Source organism: Aquarana catesbeiana, linkage group LG01 (assembly GCF_042186555.1).
Source record: "Aquarana catesbeiana isolate 2022-GZ linkage group LG01, ASM4218655v1, whole genome shotgun sequence".
NCBI classification, from domain to species: Eukaryota; Metazoa; Chordata; class Amphibia; order Anura; family Ranidae; genus Aquarana; species Aquarana catesbeiana.
This window is the reverse complement of record NC_133324.1, coordinates 457130905-457151059: the sequence shown is the minus strand read 5'-3', so window position 1 is coordinate 457151059 and position 20155 is coordinate 457130905. Positions and strand designations below refer to the sequence as shown.

The 20155-nt window shown below is 41.8% G+C and overlaps 1 protein-coding gene across 1 annotated transcript in view; it reads left to right on the top strand.

The window, feature by feature from the left end:
- The window catches only part of MUSK (muscle associated receptor tyrosine kinase), a 278906-nt gene that overhangs the window by 233671 nt on the left and 25080 nt on the right, over positions 1-20155 (top strand). Inside the window, exon 16 of the mRNA XM_073591125.1 lies at positions 12221-12369. Coding sequence (XP_073447226.1) covers positions 12221-12369 — 149 coding nt within the window. The remainder of the gene's footprint in view (positions 1-12220; positions 12370-20155) is intronic.

The following is a 20155-nucleotide window of genomic DNA, read 5'->3' as shown; positions in this document are numbered from 1 at the left end:
TGGTCTGATCTATATACAGGGGGTCCCCGGATTACAAACAAGATAGGGACTGTAGGTTTGTTCTTAAGTTGAATCTGTTTGTAAGTCGGAACAGGTACATTTTTTAAGTGTAGCTCCTGCCAAAAAAACAATTTTTAAACTTCTTGGATAGAATAGGGAAGCGTTAACACCCCTGTAACATTTGTTTTGCTGTTTCTGCCCCTGTTCAGAAGATTTCACCTCACTTTCTGTCCCAATGACAGTTGAATTTTGAAAATTTTGGGTTGTTGTGGAAACAAAGATTGGTGATAAAGCATCAGTACCTTTTCCCCATAATAGCTCTTACAGGAGTGAATTTCCCTTCCTAGGAGTAGATTTCCTCTCACTTCCTGTTATCTCCCTCCGTTTGAAAGTAGGAGTCGTTTGTAAGTCGGATGTTTATAACTAGGGGACCCCCTGTAGTTGTATATAAAATGCACTTTTTATCTTTCAAAAAGTGTTTCCCAGTGCTAAACCTACCTCCAATTTCTAAATTGCTGCATTTGTACATTTTAAAAGCCAATATAAAGGAATAGTAGTGGTAAAAAAAAAGCACTTGTGGATTTAATTAAACTTTTTGGGTGGTTAATTCTCCTTTAAGGGGGTGTGGCAGGGGGCGTGCCCTATGCTTACATACATTTGCTAGTAGGTGACACTCATTCCCATCTCAAAATGTTGGGAGGTATGCATGTACCTTAACACATGATAAGTCATTTGCAAACATGCGCTGCATTAGCGCAGCCCATTCATTTTGAATTAGTCTCCACCCCACAACAATGGGCTAAAAACAGAAATGCATAATTTTTTAGATGGACTGGTCTTTGCAGCAAGGAGCACTGGAAGGGCAACGTATGTCAAATAAAACCAAATAAATTTCCAAGCTCAACTTACCAGTTGTAGGTGGGGGCAGTGGCCACTTGTTTGTACTGTTGATATCTTGGTCAGGCAACACACTGACACCATTGCTGTCATAGTGTTATTTGCTGGGTGTTCAGTGAGCTCCTGGAGGGGTGGGCTCCCTCCAGCTCACCTGCCCTCTATTTATCCATCAGAATGCATGTGCTCCCATTAGGGAGACACTTAAGAGTCAGAGTTAGGGACTACAGGAAACAGGGTGCCTTTACAGGGCCTGTAGCTTACACATGTATTTGCAAATGGTTGCAGACTAAACCCTTGTTCTTAATGCATACTGTTAGACCAGTCAATTCGGTTGGTCACAGGCTGGTCGGTAAGTTGAGCTTGGAAATTTCTTTGGCTTTATTTGACATACGCTGTCCTTCCAGTGCTCCTTGATACCAGTAACAATGACCCTGCATCAGCAACTCAAATCAAATCGAACTTCTGATTTTAAGAGTGAAGGCCAAAGCAAACATACTTCTATCCAACTTACTTTGAGTTGAGAGGTATCTTGATATAGCGCGGTCTTCCCCGAAGGGTCCCGATGCGCTTGGCGGAGTCCCTAGAGAAACCCAGGGACTAGGAGGAGACAGCAACAGGAAAGCAGCATGAAAAAGCAGATCAAAGCTCAAAAGTATTTTCCAATCGCCAAAGTAGAAATTACTTCTTTGCCTGACAAAGTTAAAAATTTGATGAGAATACACCAGACTTTGTAGTTTTTTTGATGGTTTTTTTTTCAATGAAAAAAGAAGGAAATAAATATTTTATCTGTTTATGCAGTCAATTTTTTCAGGCAGCTACTCAGTAACTTACTATTTAGTGAACGGTTTACAAATAGCAAAGATAATTTTCCATCTTGTTTTGTTAAGTCTTGCTGACTGTTTTCATTTACTTATTAGTAATGGCATAAAAGGGTTAAAATTAAAATATAAATAAATATAAATAATATAGCAGTGTAAATGGCAGTAGAGTTTTAATCAGGTGAATGCGAGTCATGTAATATGAGGTGGTTTAGGTGCCTGTTATTATGGTGCCTTTTTTTTCTTTAAAACAAATATAAAAAAATTAAGTTTTTTACAAAAAATTATTTAAAAAAAATAAGGGAAAATACTTAAATTTGGGGTGCACAGGCAGAGCACATAGGAAAATGTACCCAAGCAATTCAAAGAACATTGTTCGTTAAAGTAGGTGTAAAACCAACAGCTAAAAATCTTGCATAAGCTTTAAAGCGGTTGTATTGCCCGTTTGGTAATTTTTACCTACAGGTAAGCCTATAATAAGGCTTACCTGTAGGTAAAATGAATATCTCCTAAACCTGCATGGTTTAGTTGATATTCACCCTTCATGCAGCCTCTGACATCAGCGGTACATGAGCTCTGAAGGTCCAGTTGCTCCTGCCAGAACTTGCCTTAACGAAGGACTCATGCATGCATGCGCGGGAGTGTCATCATTGCAGCTCCAGCTACTCACAGAGCCTGAGCCCATGAACCCAGAAGAAACACAGAGGGAACATGTCAGCCCCCTCGGCGGTGACTGGGCGAGCTGCGGGAGCTTCGTTCTAAGGTAAGTATTTCATAATGTGCTAGTATGTGATGCATACTAGCACATTATGCTATTGTCATGCAGGGTTCTTTTTTTTTCCGGAGGTTTGCTACCACTTAAACAGTTGGTGATACAGATGGAAAGGTCATTGTTTAGGCACTTTGTGTTGTGGGATGACAACCCCCTGCTCCTGTCTCCAATTATCTCTTACCTGCAAATCATCCTATCACATGCCTTGCCAAAGGCAAAATAGGCTTCTGTGTTGATGCAAATTGTCCAGGAATATTACACAGTTTTACAAATAAAGAAAGCCCTTCAATAATTTGCAGTCAGTTACAATTAGGAAATATGCCCTGTGAAAAAACACATGCAGCCAGTTCTCAGTCAAGTGCATGTGGACAGCAACATATAGTGAAAAAAATAAATTGCAGCCAGTAAAAATGAAAGTGTTACTAAACCCTCAACAGTAAAATCAGTTTGTATATGCAGTAAAGCATGCTTGCTATACTTACTGTGGAACCTAAGGGGTTAATCCTGCACATTGTGTAAAAAGGCTGTTTGATCCTGTCTTCTCTGATCCTCCCCTTCATTTACTGCCCCCAATACATCTGCTGATAGAACGCAGCCTTGGAGGCAGTCTGCACATGCTTAGTTTGATGTGTATTGCTAGAGGTTTTATTTTTTTTTGGGGGGGGGGGGTGCATGTGATCAGCACAAGGCCAATCAGCACTGTCCAGACAGAACATAAGGGGTCATGCAGCCTCATAGGACAGTCAGAGAAGAATGAAAACTCCTCCTACAAGCTTTAACCGGTGCTCAGCTGGACACTGATAGAAGTTAAAAGACTGCCATACGATGATGCTGATGAGAAAAGGTATTTAGCAGTTTATATTTACTAAAATAATTGCATTTCCATGTTCTGTGTACTGTGGGAGACCAAAATCTAGTGAATGCAGGGTCCTAGATTTAGTAACACATTAAGAAATACAGTATGTCCTGTGAAAAACAGTTTGCTATGACTGCAGTGCATGTGGAGAGCCTGTAACGAAGTTGCCAGACACATTTGCATCAATAGGATGTTAAAATCCATTCTTCCTTGCACCCTTAAATTTCCCTAACCACAATATTTTTATATCTAAAGGACATTCAGTAATGGCTCACTTAAAGAGACAAGAGCTTACAAGCACTATACTAATCTTTTCATATGTACTTTACCAGCAGCATTCCCTATGCCAGTGATGGCAAACCTTGGCACCCCAGATATTTTGGAAGTACATTTCCCATGATGCTCCACTACACTGCAGAGGGCATCATAGGAAATGTGGTGCCAAGGTTCGCCATCAATACCCTATGCTTTCCCCAATCCAGCTAAGCACATTCTCAATATGGCTGCAGGGAACCCTGCCTTTTTATAGTGAGGAGGTTGCCACATAACAAAGCCCTCATTTTTAATAATTCTGAGAGTTTGCTGCTACTGCCAACATGTTGGGTTCCCCTCAAACCCGTGCTCGTGCCACACTTAAAGACCATATTAATAACTATTTCTACGTACATATAATTTTTTATAAGGACATGCCCCTTTGCTTAATTTTTTTAGCATGTCATTAGCCGTAACAATAGTTATTTTCATCCATATGGCTGTGATTTTCCACTGCCATTGCTGAAAATTCAGCTATTATGGCAAATCAGGATTACTGCTGCTTTGTAACTTGAGTTGGAATTTTAGTGTGCGGAAAACCACTGCAAATTAGTCTTTTCAGGAAATTATCCACATATAGAATGAATAAAGAGATCGAGACTGGGAACTTAGACTGCAGTAACTAAAAGCAGGTTAGATATTACATGAATTGTTCATTAATGATAAGATGAATCAAAGATCTGAGAAAAACTTTCCAGGAAATTTCAACAAAATCTAGGACAGTCACTTTCCCTTTGTTGGTTTTGCCTTTTGGAGAAATGATAATCTTCTGGCTCATTACACGTGTGCTAAGCAAACATGTCTAGTGGTCTATAAGTTTACTTTGCACGTTTCCGCATTTCATGCTCTTAGCTTTTGGCATATTTTTTGCAGTGTGATTCCGGAACCAAGTTTGTCTTGTCTGTTCTCATTTCTAAGAAACAGATTTGTGCTGGGGGTTGAAATTTGTTGCCTCGATGGCATTCAAACTATATCACAATATTATTTTCAGAACAAATTGAGTGCAAAGAATCAGAATTTGGATACTCGCACCTGTTCTTAATTGAGTTATAAATTGTTATGATTGAGTACTATCATGCTGCTTAGTGGCTTTGAGCAAACAGTAAACACACTTCTGGTATTATTAGGACAGAGCTGAATGTAGCTGGGATCATTTTGAGGCAAGTTTGACGAACATTACAAAATTTTAGGTGTTGAATGTGAACCCCATTGACGTCAAAGGAAGCCAATAGTTAAAAATCAGCTGTGGCCATTTTCTAGGTTAATTAACAAGTGTTTGTCAAAAAAATCATTGTGGAGGCTGAGTTTAAAAAAAAAATTAGTTTGGCAGGGGGCAGCAATTTTAATAATGCTTAAAGTGGAATATTAAAATTAAAACATTTCTGTAAATACCATGCCCATGGGATGCCCTTAACATGTCTGTGAAGTGGTACATCTATACAATTAATATAACCTGCTGCTGCAAAATTGACATTTGCTAACTAAAAAGCTGTTTAAATTGCCAGCTTCAGCTGCTTTATTTTTGCTTGAAAAGAAACAGCCAGGGATTCCATCATCTATACCAGACCCTTATCCTGGATATGGGTCTAGTATAGATGTTAATTGGAGACCCCAAAAAAGCCCTGTGATTCCCTTATAGTACAAACAACAAAAATCCCAACCTCTTGGTGAGGGGACACCCTGGACACCTTTGCTGCCATTCTGCTTATTTCTGGGTGTCCAGTGCGCCCCCTTCCAGGCTTACCTACCCTCAATCTATCCATTATTTATATATATATATATATGCTCATACCATGGAGGCTCTCAAAATCAGACAAACAGAAGAAAGGCTTATGTGAAGGGAATGTGGTTGATAAACAAAGCTTAAATACATTCATTTAAACCAATGATAAGTGAAAAAAATCACAAAATGATAATATAAATAAAGTCCATGTCATAATAAGTGAAAAAAACTGTGATGATAGTGCATAAACGATGATGGACAGGTGTTTCCTGGGCATGCGGAAGGGTTGTTTAGACCAAGCAACCTGGTAGGTGAATGGGCCACATGGAGACCAAACGTGCACAAAGGATTGGAATCAGTGCCAGAACCGTCACCAGGAATCATAGAGGCTTACCAGAAGTATTGGCCTGAAATTGCATATGCCAAAACAGGTCAAAAAGGCTTGATGACCGACAGGTCTGAATGTGACAGCTGGTCAGATGTTGTCGTCGCACAGAGAAGGGGAAAGGGAATCAGCACGGCTTCCTCTTCACATGCTACTTACTTAATACCTTGGAATGTCTACTTTCTTTTTTCGAATTTTGAATGTTAGTTTAACCCTGAGTCTACAGGTGTGTTGGCTGCTGTTCACTCCCTTTGGCGCAGCGCTGTACTTAACCACTACTTACCAAACAGAAGAAAGGCGCCTCTAAGTGCAGAATTAAAACTTTTAATATCCCCAAAAAGGATTAAAACTTTTAATAACTTAAACTAACACTTACAGGATATAAGAATGAAGGGAGCATGCACATGGTTTTTAAGCCAAGACCATCAATCTCTAGCAAGTTTGCAGCGAGTGACACCGCGATCTACAGCGGCACACAGTGCAGTACATTTGGAGGCTCGCATAGCGGAGATAGGCGTGAGAGCTGGAGATGCAGTGGAGACAGCGAAGGTGGAGAGATCTTTCAATACACTGATCTACTACACAGGACATTAGTGGAAGTTGCTAGTGCTGCATAGGTGGTGCGGCCCTTTTTCTCTCCCACTGCTCTCTATTTCCCTCCCCACTCCCCTCCTCACTTACAGATGAACTTTCTCCTGATCATCAAATCAAATGTGGGTAACTTTCCCCAGACTGATCTTAGACACAAGTCTGCCATCAGCCAGAAACTTATCAGTGAGCTTAGCCCAAGTCCATTACAGTTGGGCATCAACTGATGTTTTGTGATTGAACAATTTTATTGGGCTGCTCCAAGAATATTAACCTGCTAGTCAGCACCCGCATTTAAACACACGTTCCCCTTTTTTGGTGAAGGAATCCTGGACGGTCATGTACTTCATCAAAGTTGAAGTCCAACTATCTTTCCAGATCATTAGACCGTTAAGAAGTGAGCGTGATTGATTGAATGTATGGGTGCGTGCGCAGCTGCGATTTCCCCAATATGACCACGTTGGCTTTTTAAATTTTGTTTTTGAAGGTCATTCCCTGAATTCTTGCTGTGTGTTATTCCAATGATGCTTTTTTCTACACTAAAATATTTTTATTAAACCATGGTGTTCCACTGATGTGACCTTCTTAGTAGGTCTCCTCCTTCTTGTATATGGATGGTAAGTTGAGCTGGGAATTTCGTTGTTGCTTGACTTGTGATTATTATTATACAGAATGTGTATAGCGCCAACAGTTTGCGCAGCGCTTAATAATGTTAGGGCAAACAATACAGTAACAACACAATTCAATACAGGAGGAAACAGAGGGCCCTGCTTGTTAGAGCTTACAATCTAATTCCCCCATAATTCAAGCCTTTCAGGTCTGATAAAAACTGGGCATCAAATTCTATAAATTCTATACCAGACACTATAGATTACCTCTTATGATTCACAAAAAAACAAACAATAAATAAACACACACTTTTTGAAAAAAAAAACAAAAAAACGCACAGTGTAATTTCATCATCAATCACCTTATCCACGATGCAGATGTATGCCAATCATGAATAATGATGCCTGCCAATCCATTGTATGGGGCTGGTGACATCACTGGTTGCTATGGCAGGTACTGATATCCCCTGCTAAAGTAGAACTATAAGCAAATCTTTTTTTTTGGGATAGAGCAAGGGGAGGTAATGACCTTTGTCAGATTTTTTTTCCCCATCTGTGTCCCATTGCAGAGATTTTCTTTCCCTTCCTGTCCCATAGCCACGCAGGAAGTGAGAGAAAATCCCTGCAAAAGGGAATTCTTTGGGGACCCCCAGGTCATCAGAACAAGTGTCTCCATTGGAAGATTTCCCCTCTATTACTTTTCTGGGGACAACCCAATCTGGGGTTTTCTTTTACTTTCACTTTCAATGATAATGGTAAGCAGGACATATAGAGAGGGTGAATCTCCCTAATGGGGGCACAGACAGCAATAAAAACTGACAGGTGTTCTAAACCCTCTTCACTAATAAAACAAGTTTTGTTATTATTATTTATTATTATTAAACAGGATTTATATAGCGCCAACAGTTTGCGCAGCGCTTTACAACATGAGGGCAGACAGTACACTTACAATACAAATCAATACAGGAGGAATCAGAGGGTCCTGCTCGTTAGAGCTTACAATCTAGAGTTTTGTCTTTAGTTATACTTTAACAACCTTGGCAGCTGTAAAAGAAAGCTGTCATACAGTGCCTTGAAAAAGTATTCATGCCCCTTGAAATTGTCTACATTTTGTCATGTTACAACCAAAAACATAAATGTATTTTATTGGGATTTTATGTGATAGACCATTACAAAGTGGCACATAAATGTGAAGTGGAAGGAAAATGATAAATGGTTTTCAAATTTTTTTACAAATATATTTCTGAAAAGTGTGGCATGCATTTGTATTCAGCCCCCCTGAGCAAATACTTTGTAGAACCACCTTTCACTGCAATTACAGCTGCAAAATAGCTCAAGCTCTGTCGGATTGGATGGAAAGTGTCTGTGAACAGCAATGTTCAAGTCTTGCCACAGATTCTCAATTGGATTTAGGTCTGGACTTTGACCAGGCCATTCTAACACAAGAATATGCTTTGATCTAAACCATTCCACTGTAGCTCAGGCTGTACGTTTAGGGTTGTTGTCCTGCTGGAAGGTAATTCTCTGCCTCAGTGTCAAGTCTTATGCAGACTTTTATGCCGTGTACACACGGGCAGACTTTCTGACCGGACTGGTCAGACAGACCAAATCCGGCGGACAATTCGACCGTGTGTGGGCTGCATTGGACGTCCGATGGACCGTTTCGGTCGGAAATCTGACGGACTTTAGATTTGAAACCTGCTTCAAATCTTTACATAGTAACTCCGCCGGACTCAATTCCTAACGGAAAGCCCGTTCGTCTGTATGCTGGTCCGACGAACCAGATACGACGCAAAGGCAGGGTACTACATCTTGCGCTCGCTGCAATAGGAAACACAAATTTTCCTATTGCGGCGAGCGCGAGGGGGAGACGACGATGTCCCTTAGGTCTGGTATAGATTTTAAGGGGAACCCCCATGCCGAAAAATCGGCGTGGGGTCCCCCCAAAATCCTTACCAGACCCCTATCTGAGCACGCAGCCCGGCCGCTCAGGAAAGGGGGTGGGAATGAGCGAGCACCCCCCCCCGAACCGTACCAGGCCGCATGCCCTCAACATCACCCGAGGACCACGCCCCCTTATGAAGTCACAGTCCCAACATGCCCCGGGACTGTGACGTCATAAGGGGGCATGGGTCACCGCCTATATAAGTCATTGCTGAGAATTACAGTGGGAGAGAGCGGGAGAGAGCGTCGTGTCAAGAGAAGAGGGAAGAACACGACGCAGAAGTCCGGGCCACCGCTAGCAAAAGAGCGGCAGAAGATAGGAGAGGAGCTGGCAGAAGAACCGGACACCGGGAGAAGAGGCTGGAGAGCGATAGAAGAGCCGGACACCGGGAGAAGAGGCCGGAGAGAGCGGCGAAGTCGGAAGAAGACCCTGAAGTTGGAAGAAGACCCCCAGAGCTGTGTAATAAATTACTTTAAAAACCTGTGTAGTGTGTTTTTTTATTGACACTTTTTCCCTAGGTGTAGGGGTACGATGTACCCCATACTCATTCACATAGGGTGGGGGGCCGGGATCTGGGGGACCCCTTATTAAAAGGGGGCTCCCGGATTCCGATAAGCCCCCTGCCCGCAGACCCCGACAAGCAACATTTTTAAATAAGACTGTAACATAACTAAATGTGGAAAAAGGGAAGTGCTGTGAATACTCTCTAGATGCACTGTAGGTGACTTCTGAAGGCAATTGGTTCCACTAGATTTTAGTTAGAAGTTTCAGAGTAATGGGGGCTGAATACAATTGCACGCCACACTTTTCAGATATTTATTTGTAAAAAAATTTGAAAACCATTTATCATTTTCTTTCCACTTCACAGTTTTATGTGCCACTTTGTGTTGGTCTATCACATAAAATCCCAATAAAATACATTTACGTTTTTGGTTGTAACATGACAAAATGTGGAAAATTTGAGAATTTCAAGAGGTATGAATACTTTTCAAGGCACTGTATATAGTAACAGAAGAAAAACCTGCTCCAATATATGAGGAAAAAAAAAAAAAGAAACCAAAAGTGTCACTAAACCCACAACATAAAAAACTGTCTCTCACTCAGTCACTATGAGATTTTTTTTCTGTATTCTGTAAAAAACTTGGTTGATTCTGCTGCTCGCTATGTCTACCTTTTTGTTCATGTCCCCAATTCAGCTAGGAATATTGCAGCTGTGGTGGTATCTCTGCACATGCTCAGTTTTCAGTGAGTTTCTATGCTGAGCATTTCCTCTCTATCATCGAGCAGCCCATGTGACTATAGAGTCACACATGTTGGTGCATACACAGTGGTAAATGACAGCCCACTTCATCCCTCCTCCTCCATGCCCACTAACCAGCTAAACACAATGGGGGTGGGATATTACGTCTAGATTAACCACTTGCCAACCAGCCGCGCAGTTATATTGCAGCAGGTTGGCACGGCAGCGCAAATCGCCGTAGCTGTACGTCAGCTCTTTAGGATGCTATAGCAGGCCGCTGGGCACCCGCGATCGCTCCTCACAGAACGAGAACGGGGATCTGTGTGTGTAAACATACAAATCCCATTTCTGTCAGGGGAGTAGAGACAGATTGTGTGTTTCTACTAAGTAGGAACAACGATATGTCTCCTCTCCCAGTCACTCCCATCCCCCCCCCCCCACAGTTAGAAACACACATAGGGAACACAGTTAACCCCTTGATTGCCCCTAGTGTTAACCCCTTCCCTGCCAATTACATTTATATGGTAATCAGTGGCTATTTTTAGCTCTGACCTCTGTATAAATGTCAATGGTCCCAAAAAAGTGTCCAATCTGTCCACTGCAATGTCGGAGTCCTGATAAAAATCACAGATCGCCATTACTAGTAAAAATAATAATAATAATAATAATAATAATAATAATAAAAATGACATAAATCGTTCCCCTATTTTGTAGACACTATAACTTGTGCACAAACCAATATACACTTATTGCGATTTTTTGTTATTTTTATTTTCACCAAAAATATGTAGAAGAATACATATTGGTCTAAACTAAAGAAAAAACTTTTTTTTTTTACTTTTTTTTGGATATTTATTATAGCAAAAATTACAAAATATTGTGTTTTTTTTTTTTCAATATTATTGCACTTTTTCTGTTTTATAGCACAAAAAATAAAAACCGTAGAGGTGATTAAATACCACCAAAAGAAAGCTCTATTTGTGGGGAAAAAGGACATCAATCTTGTTTGGGTATAACATCGCACAACTGCGCAATTGTCAGTTAAAGCGATGCAGTGCCGTATCGCAAAAAATGGCCTGGTCAGGAAATCCTTCTAGGGCTGAAGTGGTTAATGGTGGCTGCACCTTCCTCTTATTCTAAGACACAGGCAGCTCCTCCTGCTTATGTTTCCCCGCAGACAGGCTGGGAAGAGCTGGGTCATGTGACAGCTGTATATCTAGTAGGATAAATGTACTTAGATTTTTTCTTTATTAAAATAATTACAGTGCCATCATCCACATAAAGAAATAGAAGGGAAGATGTAAATTAAACAGTGTGTGTTTAGTATCACTTTAATACATATCTTATTTAGATCTCTGTATATAAAAGAGAATGAAGGTGATGATATACAATATAAGGATTGTACTGTCACAGTTTCAAATCTCCTACAGTCGATTAAACTTGATATGACGGTAATGTATTCACCTTTATGAAAAGATCATTTTTATAAATATATAAATAGTCCTTACAAAAAATTCAATGGGCAGCTGTAGACATAGGGTAACCACAAAGAATACTTGGGAACTTCTTGCGACTGGAAGAAAACAAATTTAGCCTTTGCAATTGGAAAGGTTCTTTCCTGTAAGAGCTGTAAAAAATATGTGGTAATCTTCTTTAGGATATGTTTCTAGGAAAATAACTACTGGATGATAAAAAGGGCTGGATGCTTTAAAAAAAAAAAAAAAAAAAAAATCACATAACGGTAAAATTCTCTAGATTCTTTCCAGTTTGCCGTTACTATTGCACTATTTTATTAATATTATTATTATTAATATTATGTTTGTATGAATATTGTTATGATCTTGAGAATATTCTATACTGCAACTTCAAAAATGGGATACAGAAATGAACAGAATATGAACATACTGAGGCTATGGTAATAGTACACAAAGACGAGCAGGGGATTCATTGTGAAAAGATACTTTGCTCTGGCTAAGAGACTTCTGTTAAAATGCATGAAGCTATTGTTACTGTTAATTTATGTGATATGTAAAAAAAAAACCTGTAAAATTAACATAAAATATAATGATCTTCCAGGGCTCCAGGACTGCTTCCATATGAACCCTTCACCATGGTGGCAGTAAAGATGCTGAAAGAAGAGGCGTCAGCTGACATGCAGGCAGACTTCCAGAGAGAGGCAGCACTCATGGCAGAATTTGATAACCCAAACATTGTAAAACTTCTAGGTAAGCTGTTCTTCCATAAAGAAACCATACACTTACTATTAAAGTGTCATTAAACCCACATCATAAAAAAACTATCAATAAATGCTGTATTATATGCTGTTCATACCCACTCAGTCACTATGAAATTCTATTTCTATATTCTGCAAAAAACCTGGTTGATCCTGCTGTTCTCTCTATCTCTCCATTCTGTCCAAGTCACCAATTCAGGTAGGTATTTTGCAGAACAGTGTTGGCAGCTTTGCACATGCTCAGTTTTTAGTGAGTTTCCATGCTGAGCATTTACTCCCTATCACATCTGAGCAGCCCATGTGACTATAGAGTCACACATGTGGGCGTATACACAGTGGTAAATAACAGTTCACTTCCTCCCTCCTTCTCCATGCCTTCTAACCAGATAAAACACAATGGGGAGGGATATTACATTTAGATTGATGGAAGCTTCACCTCCCTCTTAGGACCCTTTCACACGGACGTGTGTACGGGCTCCGCTTTGTTCAGCGGGGGATCCCTCCATCAATCCCCGCTGAGCAGACAGATGACCAGACGGTCTCTGCATACTGTGCAGGGATCGACCTGTCAGAGTGCCACTCTCCTCTATGGGGGATCGGATGAAGATGGACCGTAGAGTCCATTTTCATTGGATCCGATCCGCAGACAGATGGAAAAGTAGAATTTTCCTCCGTCACACTTTAGCGGATAGGAGCGGGTCGGATGTCAGCGGACATGTCACCGCTGACATCCGTCGCTCCATAGACCTGTATGAAGCGTCCGTTCAGGTCCGCCTAAAAAACTGACAGGTGGACCTGAACGGTCCACCCGTGTGAAAGGGGCCTTATTCTAAGACACAGGCTGGAGGGACGTAACACAGCCTGTGGTTGGCAGAAATCCGCCCACACCAGGTTATTGCCAAAAAGTAATAAAGATTCGATTCCAAATGTATATTTTAAGCCCCATACACATGATAGGACTTTGTACAAACTTTCCCTTGGATTTTTGTACAAAGGGCGTTGCCCAAAAGTTTGTCTTGCATACAGACGACAGGACTTTTCCAGCCAACTTTCACCATATCACATGGTTTTTCAGCTCTTTACCACCACCCTTTGGTCAACTTGTGTATTGTTGTCTGATATTGTGTCAATCTCGCCACTTTTTTTTTTGGCGAGATTGACACCTTGCGAGCCGAGTTGACACTGGTGCGGGGATCCGACTTGGATCCCCGCCAATGCCAGGCACTTTGTTTGGTATGAATCTTGAGGGGGAACTCCACGCCAAATTTTAAATAAAAAACCGGCGTGGGGGTCCCCCCCAAGTCCATACCAGACCCTTATCCAAGCACGCAGCGCGGCCGGTCAGTAAAGGGGATGGGGACGAGCGAGCGCCCCCCCTCCTGAGCCGTACCAGGCCGCATGCCCTCAACATGGGGGGTGGGTGCTTTGGGGGAAGGGGGCGCCCTGCAGGCCCCCCACCCAAAGCATCTTGTCCCCATGTTGATGAGGACAAGGGCCTCTTCCCGACAATCCTGGCCATTGGTTGTCGGGGTCTGTGGGCGGGGCGCTTATCGGAAGAGGGTGACTGGATCGGACAGTGAGAGCTCCAGTACAGGTGGGCAGAGCAGGCAGACAGCACTGCACTGCAGCCCCGACATGGGAGCTTTCCTCTCTCCTCACTCTTCCTGCAGACTGAAGAAAACAGATGACAAAAAGCAGACTGCTTTCTTTCCCCCTGCACTGAAGTGCACTGAAAGTGCACTTGGAAGTAAAGTCGCTGTAGATCCAAGGGGGACATGCAAGGAAAATAAAAAACAGCATTTTGGCTTGCACATGATTGGATGATAAAATCAGCAGAGCTTCCCCTCATTTCAGATCTACCCCATAGATTTAGAGCGACTGAACTTCCAAGTGCACTTTCAGTGAAAAGTGGATTTGCCTTTCGTAAATAACCCCCTATATCTTAATGAATCATGCCTTTTAATAAAATATAGTGTGAGTGTGTGAGTGTGTGTGGGGAATACATTTATGTAGAGCCTGAAATGTTCCGGTATATTTCTAATGCCTCGTACACACGAGTGGACTTCTCGTCAGACTGAACTCCGAAGGACTTTTAGACAGAGTTCCGAAGGAATGGACTTGCCTACGCACGATCCCACCAAAGTCTGATTGTTTCGAATGTGATGATGTGCGACCAGACTAGAATAAGGAAGCTGATAGCCAGTAGCCAATAGCTACCCTTGCGTCGTTTTCGGTCCATCGGACTAGCATACAGACGAACGGATTTTTCGATAGGCGTCGAGTCCGTCGGAAAGATTTGAAACATGTTCTATTTCTAAAGTCCATTGGGGAGGGCTCAGGACGGCACGACAAGACAGCTTGTAAGCTAAGGAGGACGCTCGTATCATCCCGATACCACCCTGGTATAATCTGCTACATGTTCATCATAGAATGGTGCACTGACACACCTGATATATGTGAGTACACCAGATGGGGATCTTTGCTTTAGTAAAAATAAATTGTTTAAACCGTCATTGCACTATAGAGTTTTTCCTTTCACATATCCCGGATAACTATGCTGAGGAACCCAGGAGCCTGAGATTCTAAAGAGCCCAGAGGTGGTTCACATGCGTGCTTTGACTTAGCTTAATCGCAAAGTTGCACACCCCAAGGTGAGCGTTTACTACCTAAGGGGGGCACCTGAGTGAAGACACCCCAGCACATCTTGGATCACACTTTTTATTGTTCCTGAATTACACAAACTTTTATCACTTTAATAGAGACGCAGTTGGATGCGATTTATATGCACATGAGCACTTTATCTTATTACCGGAATCACACATCCCTTGCAGTGTTGTTTATTTTCAGCACGGTCATTTATGACATATTTGGACATCACATATTGCACAGGAGCACTTTTCCTATACATTTTTTGTTTATGTTTATGGTTTAAAACACTGTTATACACGAGACACTTTAAATTGGTTTTATGTATATATCATATCCATATATTAGTTATATTAATTTGATTATTTTTACATAGTTTTAGTGTACACTACAATCTATATAATTTTTTAGCGTAGCGTATTCAATCAGTTTATTTATCTTTGCATGATATATGTGACGTGTTCAACGCTAGCTGCTTTTAGATCATTTATTCATCTTTCACGATACATGTGACAGGCTTAATATCATTATTCTTTGGGTAATATAATCCGCTTTAAACATCTAGACAGTGGTGGCTCACAGGATTTCTTTCTATACAAGATAATATACTGCCATCATTATTTGGAGACTACAGTTACGGCCTTTAACTGACTTAGACCAGATTCAGACTATTGTGTTGCAGTATTGTGCGGTAACACACTTTGGGGTTTATTTACTAAGGGAAAAACTACTTTGCACTACAAGCGCACTGCAAGTGCACTTGGGAGTGCAGTCGCTGTAGATCTGAGGGGGACGTGCAAGGAAAATAAAAAATAGCATTTTTGCTTGTACATGATTGGATGATAAAATCAGCAGAGCTTCCCCTCATTTCAGATCCTCCCCCTCAGATCTAAAGTGACTGCACTTCCAAGTGCACTTGTAGTGCAAAGTGGGTTTGCCTTTAGTAAATCAACCTCTTTGTGTGTGCAGTGTGCTGCAATACCACACTAATGCCCTCTACACACGATAGGATTTTCCGACAACAAATGTTCGATGGGAGCTCGTTGTCGGAAATTCCAACTGTGTGTAGGCTCCATCGGACACTTTCCATCGGAATTTCCAACAAACAAAATTTGAGATCTGGATCTCAAATTTTCCGACAACAAAATCTGTTGTCGGAAATTCCGATCGTGTGTACACAATTCCGACGCACAAAATTCCACGCATGCTCGGGAATCAAGCAGAAGAGCCGCACTGGCTATTGAACTTCATTTTTCTCGGCTCGTCGTACGGGTTGTACGTCACCGCGTTCTTGACATTCGGAATTTCAAACAAGATTTGTGTGACCGTGTGTAGGCAAGACAAGTTTGAGCCAACATCCATCGGAAAAAATCCACGGTTTTGTTGTCAGAAAATCCTATCGTGTGTACAGGGCATGAGGCAACACACCTGCATTTCATCATGCTTAGTTGTGTGTTGCATTTCTCAGAAACGTTGATGGGGCTTTGGCCTTTGCTGCAGTGCATTGGCAGCCCATTCAAAGTGCAAGTAGTGTATGTTTCCATATGTTCAGTGTGAATATGGCCTTAAGGTCACTCACTACAGTTAAAAAAAACACTGATTGTAGCTCTGCTGGTTTTTAGCTTGTGCTCTTAAACTGGGACTGTAGTAGCTATTGCTACTACACTATGGGGTTGATTTACTAAAGGCAAATCCACTTTGCACTACAAGTGCACTTGGAAGTGCAGTCGCTGTAGATCTGAAGGGAAGATCTGAAATGAGGGGAAGCTCTGCTGCATTTAACATCCAATCATGTCCAAGCTAAAATGCTGTATTTTATTTTCTTTGCATGTCCCCCTCGGATCTACAGCGACTGCACTTCCAAGTGCACTTTCAAGTACACTTGCAGTGCAAAGTGGATTTGCCTTTCGTAAATAACCCCCAATGACATTTACTATACTACATTATAGGAAACATTTGCCAGAACAGTCGGTGACCACAAGAATCGTAGTATGCTGGTCTGTGTGATCAGGCTTTAAATAAAAAGTGTGGCCAAATGATCCTCGTTCCAATTATAATACAGTAGTTACAAATTGGCCCTGCTACATTTACTGAATTTTCTCTTACTATATTCCAGAGACTGCCAAAATCCTCATCTTTTGTTACTTCATTGCCCAAAGTGAAGTGAGATATGATATGAGTCTGTGAGCAAATCTACTGCCTATCTTGCACTCCCTAAACAGTGCACAGAGAAACCGGCATTTATATTTCCAGGCAGCGGAGTAACACCTCCCTCTGTGCATTTAACAAGAAACATATGGCAAAGTGCCACGGCACTCAACAACGGTCCACTGCCTAGGTGCAAGTTTACTTGTACACTCTGAACTAATGTTCAGTCCAAAGGGCAGAATTTTAGCAGTTTCTTGCATATCCAGGAAGATGCAGAACACCATTGGATACTTTTGACAAAATGTTTCCCCGTTTGATCAAGTTAAACACTTTTTAGCTGTTTTTTTTCCAGATTTACAGAATTCAGACACTGAGTTTGGTTTGTTACAGAAGTTGGGATTCTTCACTCAATAAATTGTGTGATTTGGGAATATTCAATATCTAACTATGTGAAAAGCAAATCCTTGTTCACTGTAAATACCAAGTCATATGCAAATATAAAGTAATAAAGTAAGGGAATTTCCACTTGATTGATTAACTGAAGTTGAATATTCACTCAATTTAAAGGATAAGTTCAACTTTTTAGCTTTCATAATTAGAACCGTTTTCCAATGCCATTTCTGGCCCACCCATCCCAATGTGCTTTTCTGTCACTTACCTTGTATGCAGGATGTTTAAAGTCTTGTCAGTTTATTTTTATTTTGAACTGATTTTTAGATTTCATCACTTTCTCTAGCTTGTATCAGCCTTCACTTCCTGTTAGGTCATCTCCCAGAAGCCTTCACTTCCTTGTTGCATCACAGAAGAGGGTGTGATAGAGTGTGTTCACCACTCTGGACCACACCTCCCTCGTTAGAATACCACCTTCCACCTACTTCCTATACAATCTGATTGTACACTCTCCTTTGGATCTCCCATCTGCTATGTAATACAAGGACCTGGCAGAATTGATACAAATGTAATGGATTGTTCAGATGTGTTGTCCTATTCCATAGGCCTGGTAAATCTAAGGGAAATCATACAGAGATTGTACAATCAGATTGCATAGGTACATAGTTACATAGTTGGTGAGGTTGAAAAAAGAAACACGTCCATTCAGTTCAACCTGTGTGTGTGTGTGTGTGTGTCAATGTCATTGTACATCCCGGTATGTTGTGATCGTTAAGGTACCCATATAATTGTTTTTTTTTTTAAACTCTCAATGCTCCCTGCTGAAACCACTGCTGTGGAAGAGAAGTCCACATCCTTACTGCTCTGACAGTAAAGAAACCTCTACGCAGTTTAAGGTTAAACTGCTTCTCTTCTAATTTTAGTGAATGACCACGTGTCTTTTTAAATTCCCTTTCACAGAATTTTTTTTTCCCTATGCTAGGGTCACCAGTACAGTATTTGTACATCAATATCACATCCCCTCTCAATCATCTCCTCTCCAGAGAGAATAAGTTCAATGCTTGTAGTCTTTCTTCATAGCTGAGGTCCTCCAGTCCCTTTGTCAGCTTTGTTGCTCTTCTCTGGACCAGCACATCCTTCCTGAGGACTGGTGCCCAGAACTGGAAGGCATACTCCAGGTGCAGCCGGACCAGAGCCTTGTAGAGTGGGAGAATTTACGTTTTATCTATCGAGTGAATGCTCTTTTTAATGCATGCCAATATTTTGTTGAATTTGCTCGCCACAGCCAGGCACTGCATGCCATTGCTGAGCCTGTCATCTACTAGGACCCCCAGGTCCTTTTCCATCCTAGATTCCCCCAGAGGTCCCCCCCAGCAAGTAACTTGCGTTCATATTCTTGGCACCCAAATGCATTACCTTACCTTATAGGTTATGGCCATCTTTATACAAGTACATAGGAGGAAGTGAATGGAGACACTCAGCTGTCAGGCCTCGTTCACATCTCCACGTAGTGAAAACTCACATTCCTGCATGCGTTTGTTTTGGGTGTTTTGTAGTGTCTTCATTCGGCACGCATAGGGCAGTCAATTTATTTGAATGGGCTGCCCTATGCACAATCGCCCCAGAGAAGCGCCAGGATTTCTTTTGGAGTGGAGCATGGTGCGTTACCGCAGTTTTTGGTGCATTTGGCGCACTTAGAAACCCCTAACATGTAACACAAGCACAATGCACATTTGCAGTGTTTCTGAAACATATGGCAAAGCACGCATTTTCTGTGCAGTTTGCCATGCGTTTGGAAACACACAGATGTAAATTAAGCCTCATTGTTCTTGTGTAATCACACCAATTTAACTTTCAGGCCCCATTCACACCTAGAGTAGTGGGAGTGCATGTTTTTTGGCTCGTTTCTCCCGTGACACACATAGTGTAGCCAGTTGATTTTAATGGGCTGCGCTACACCTGCTCCTCGTCTGTGATAGGCAGAACACTGATACAGTTTCTCAGCATCGTATCAGTGTTCCTCTATCATGGACAGATGAGGAGGAGGCAGGTGGGCTTTGTTTCAATGGACGGCTGAACAGAATGCATTACATAGTGGGAGACACACGCTGTTTTAGTAATGAAAGGTGTCTCCTGCTGTGTAATGCATTCTGTTTAGCCGTCCATTGAAACAATGCCCGCCCTGCCTCCTCCTTGTCCGTCCGTGATAGAGGAACACTGATACGATGCTGGGAAACGGTATCAGTGTTCCGCCTATCACAGACGAGGAGGAGGCGGGGCGGGCATTGTTTCAATGAACGGCTGAACAGAATGCATTACACAGTGGGAAACACACGCTGTTTTAGTAATAAAAGTTACGGCTGCAACTGGGCACATTGAGACTGCAACTGGGCACATTGAGACTGCAACTGGGCACAGTGTGACTGCAACTGGGCACATTGAGACCGCAACTGGGCACAGTGTGACTACAACTGGGCACATTGAGACCGCAACTGGGCACAGTGTGACTGCAACTGGGCACATTGAGACCGCAACTGGGCACATTGAGACCGCAACTGGGCACAGTGTGACTGCAACTGGGCACATTGAGACCG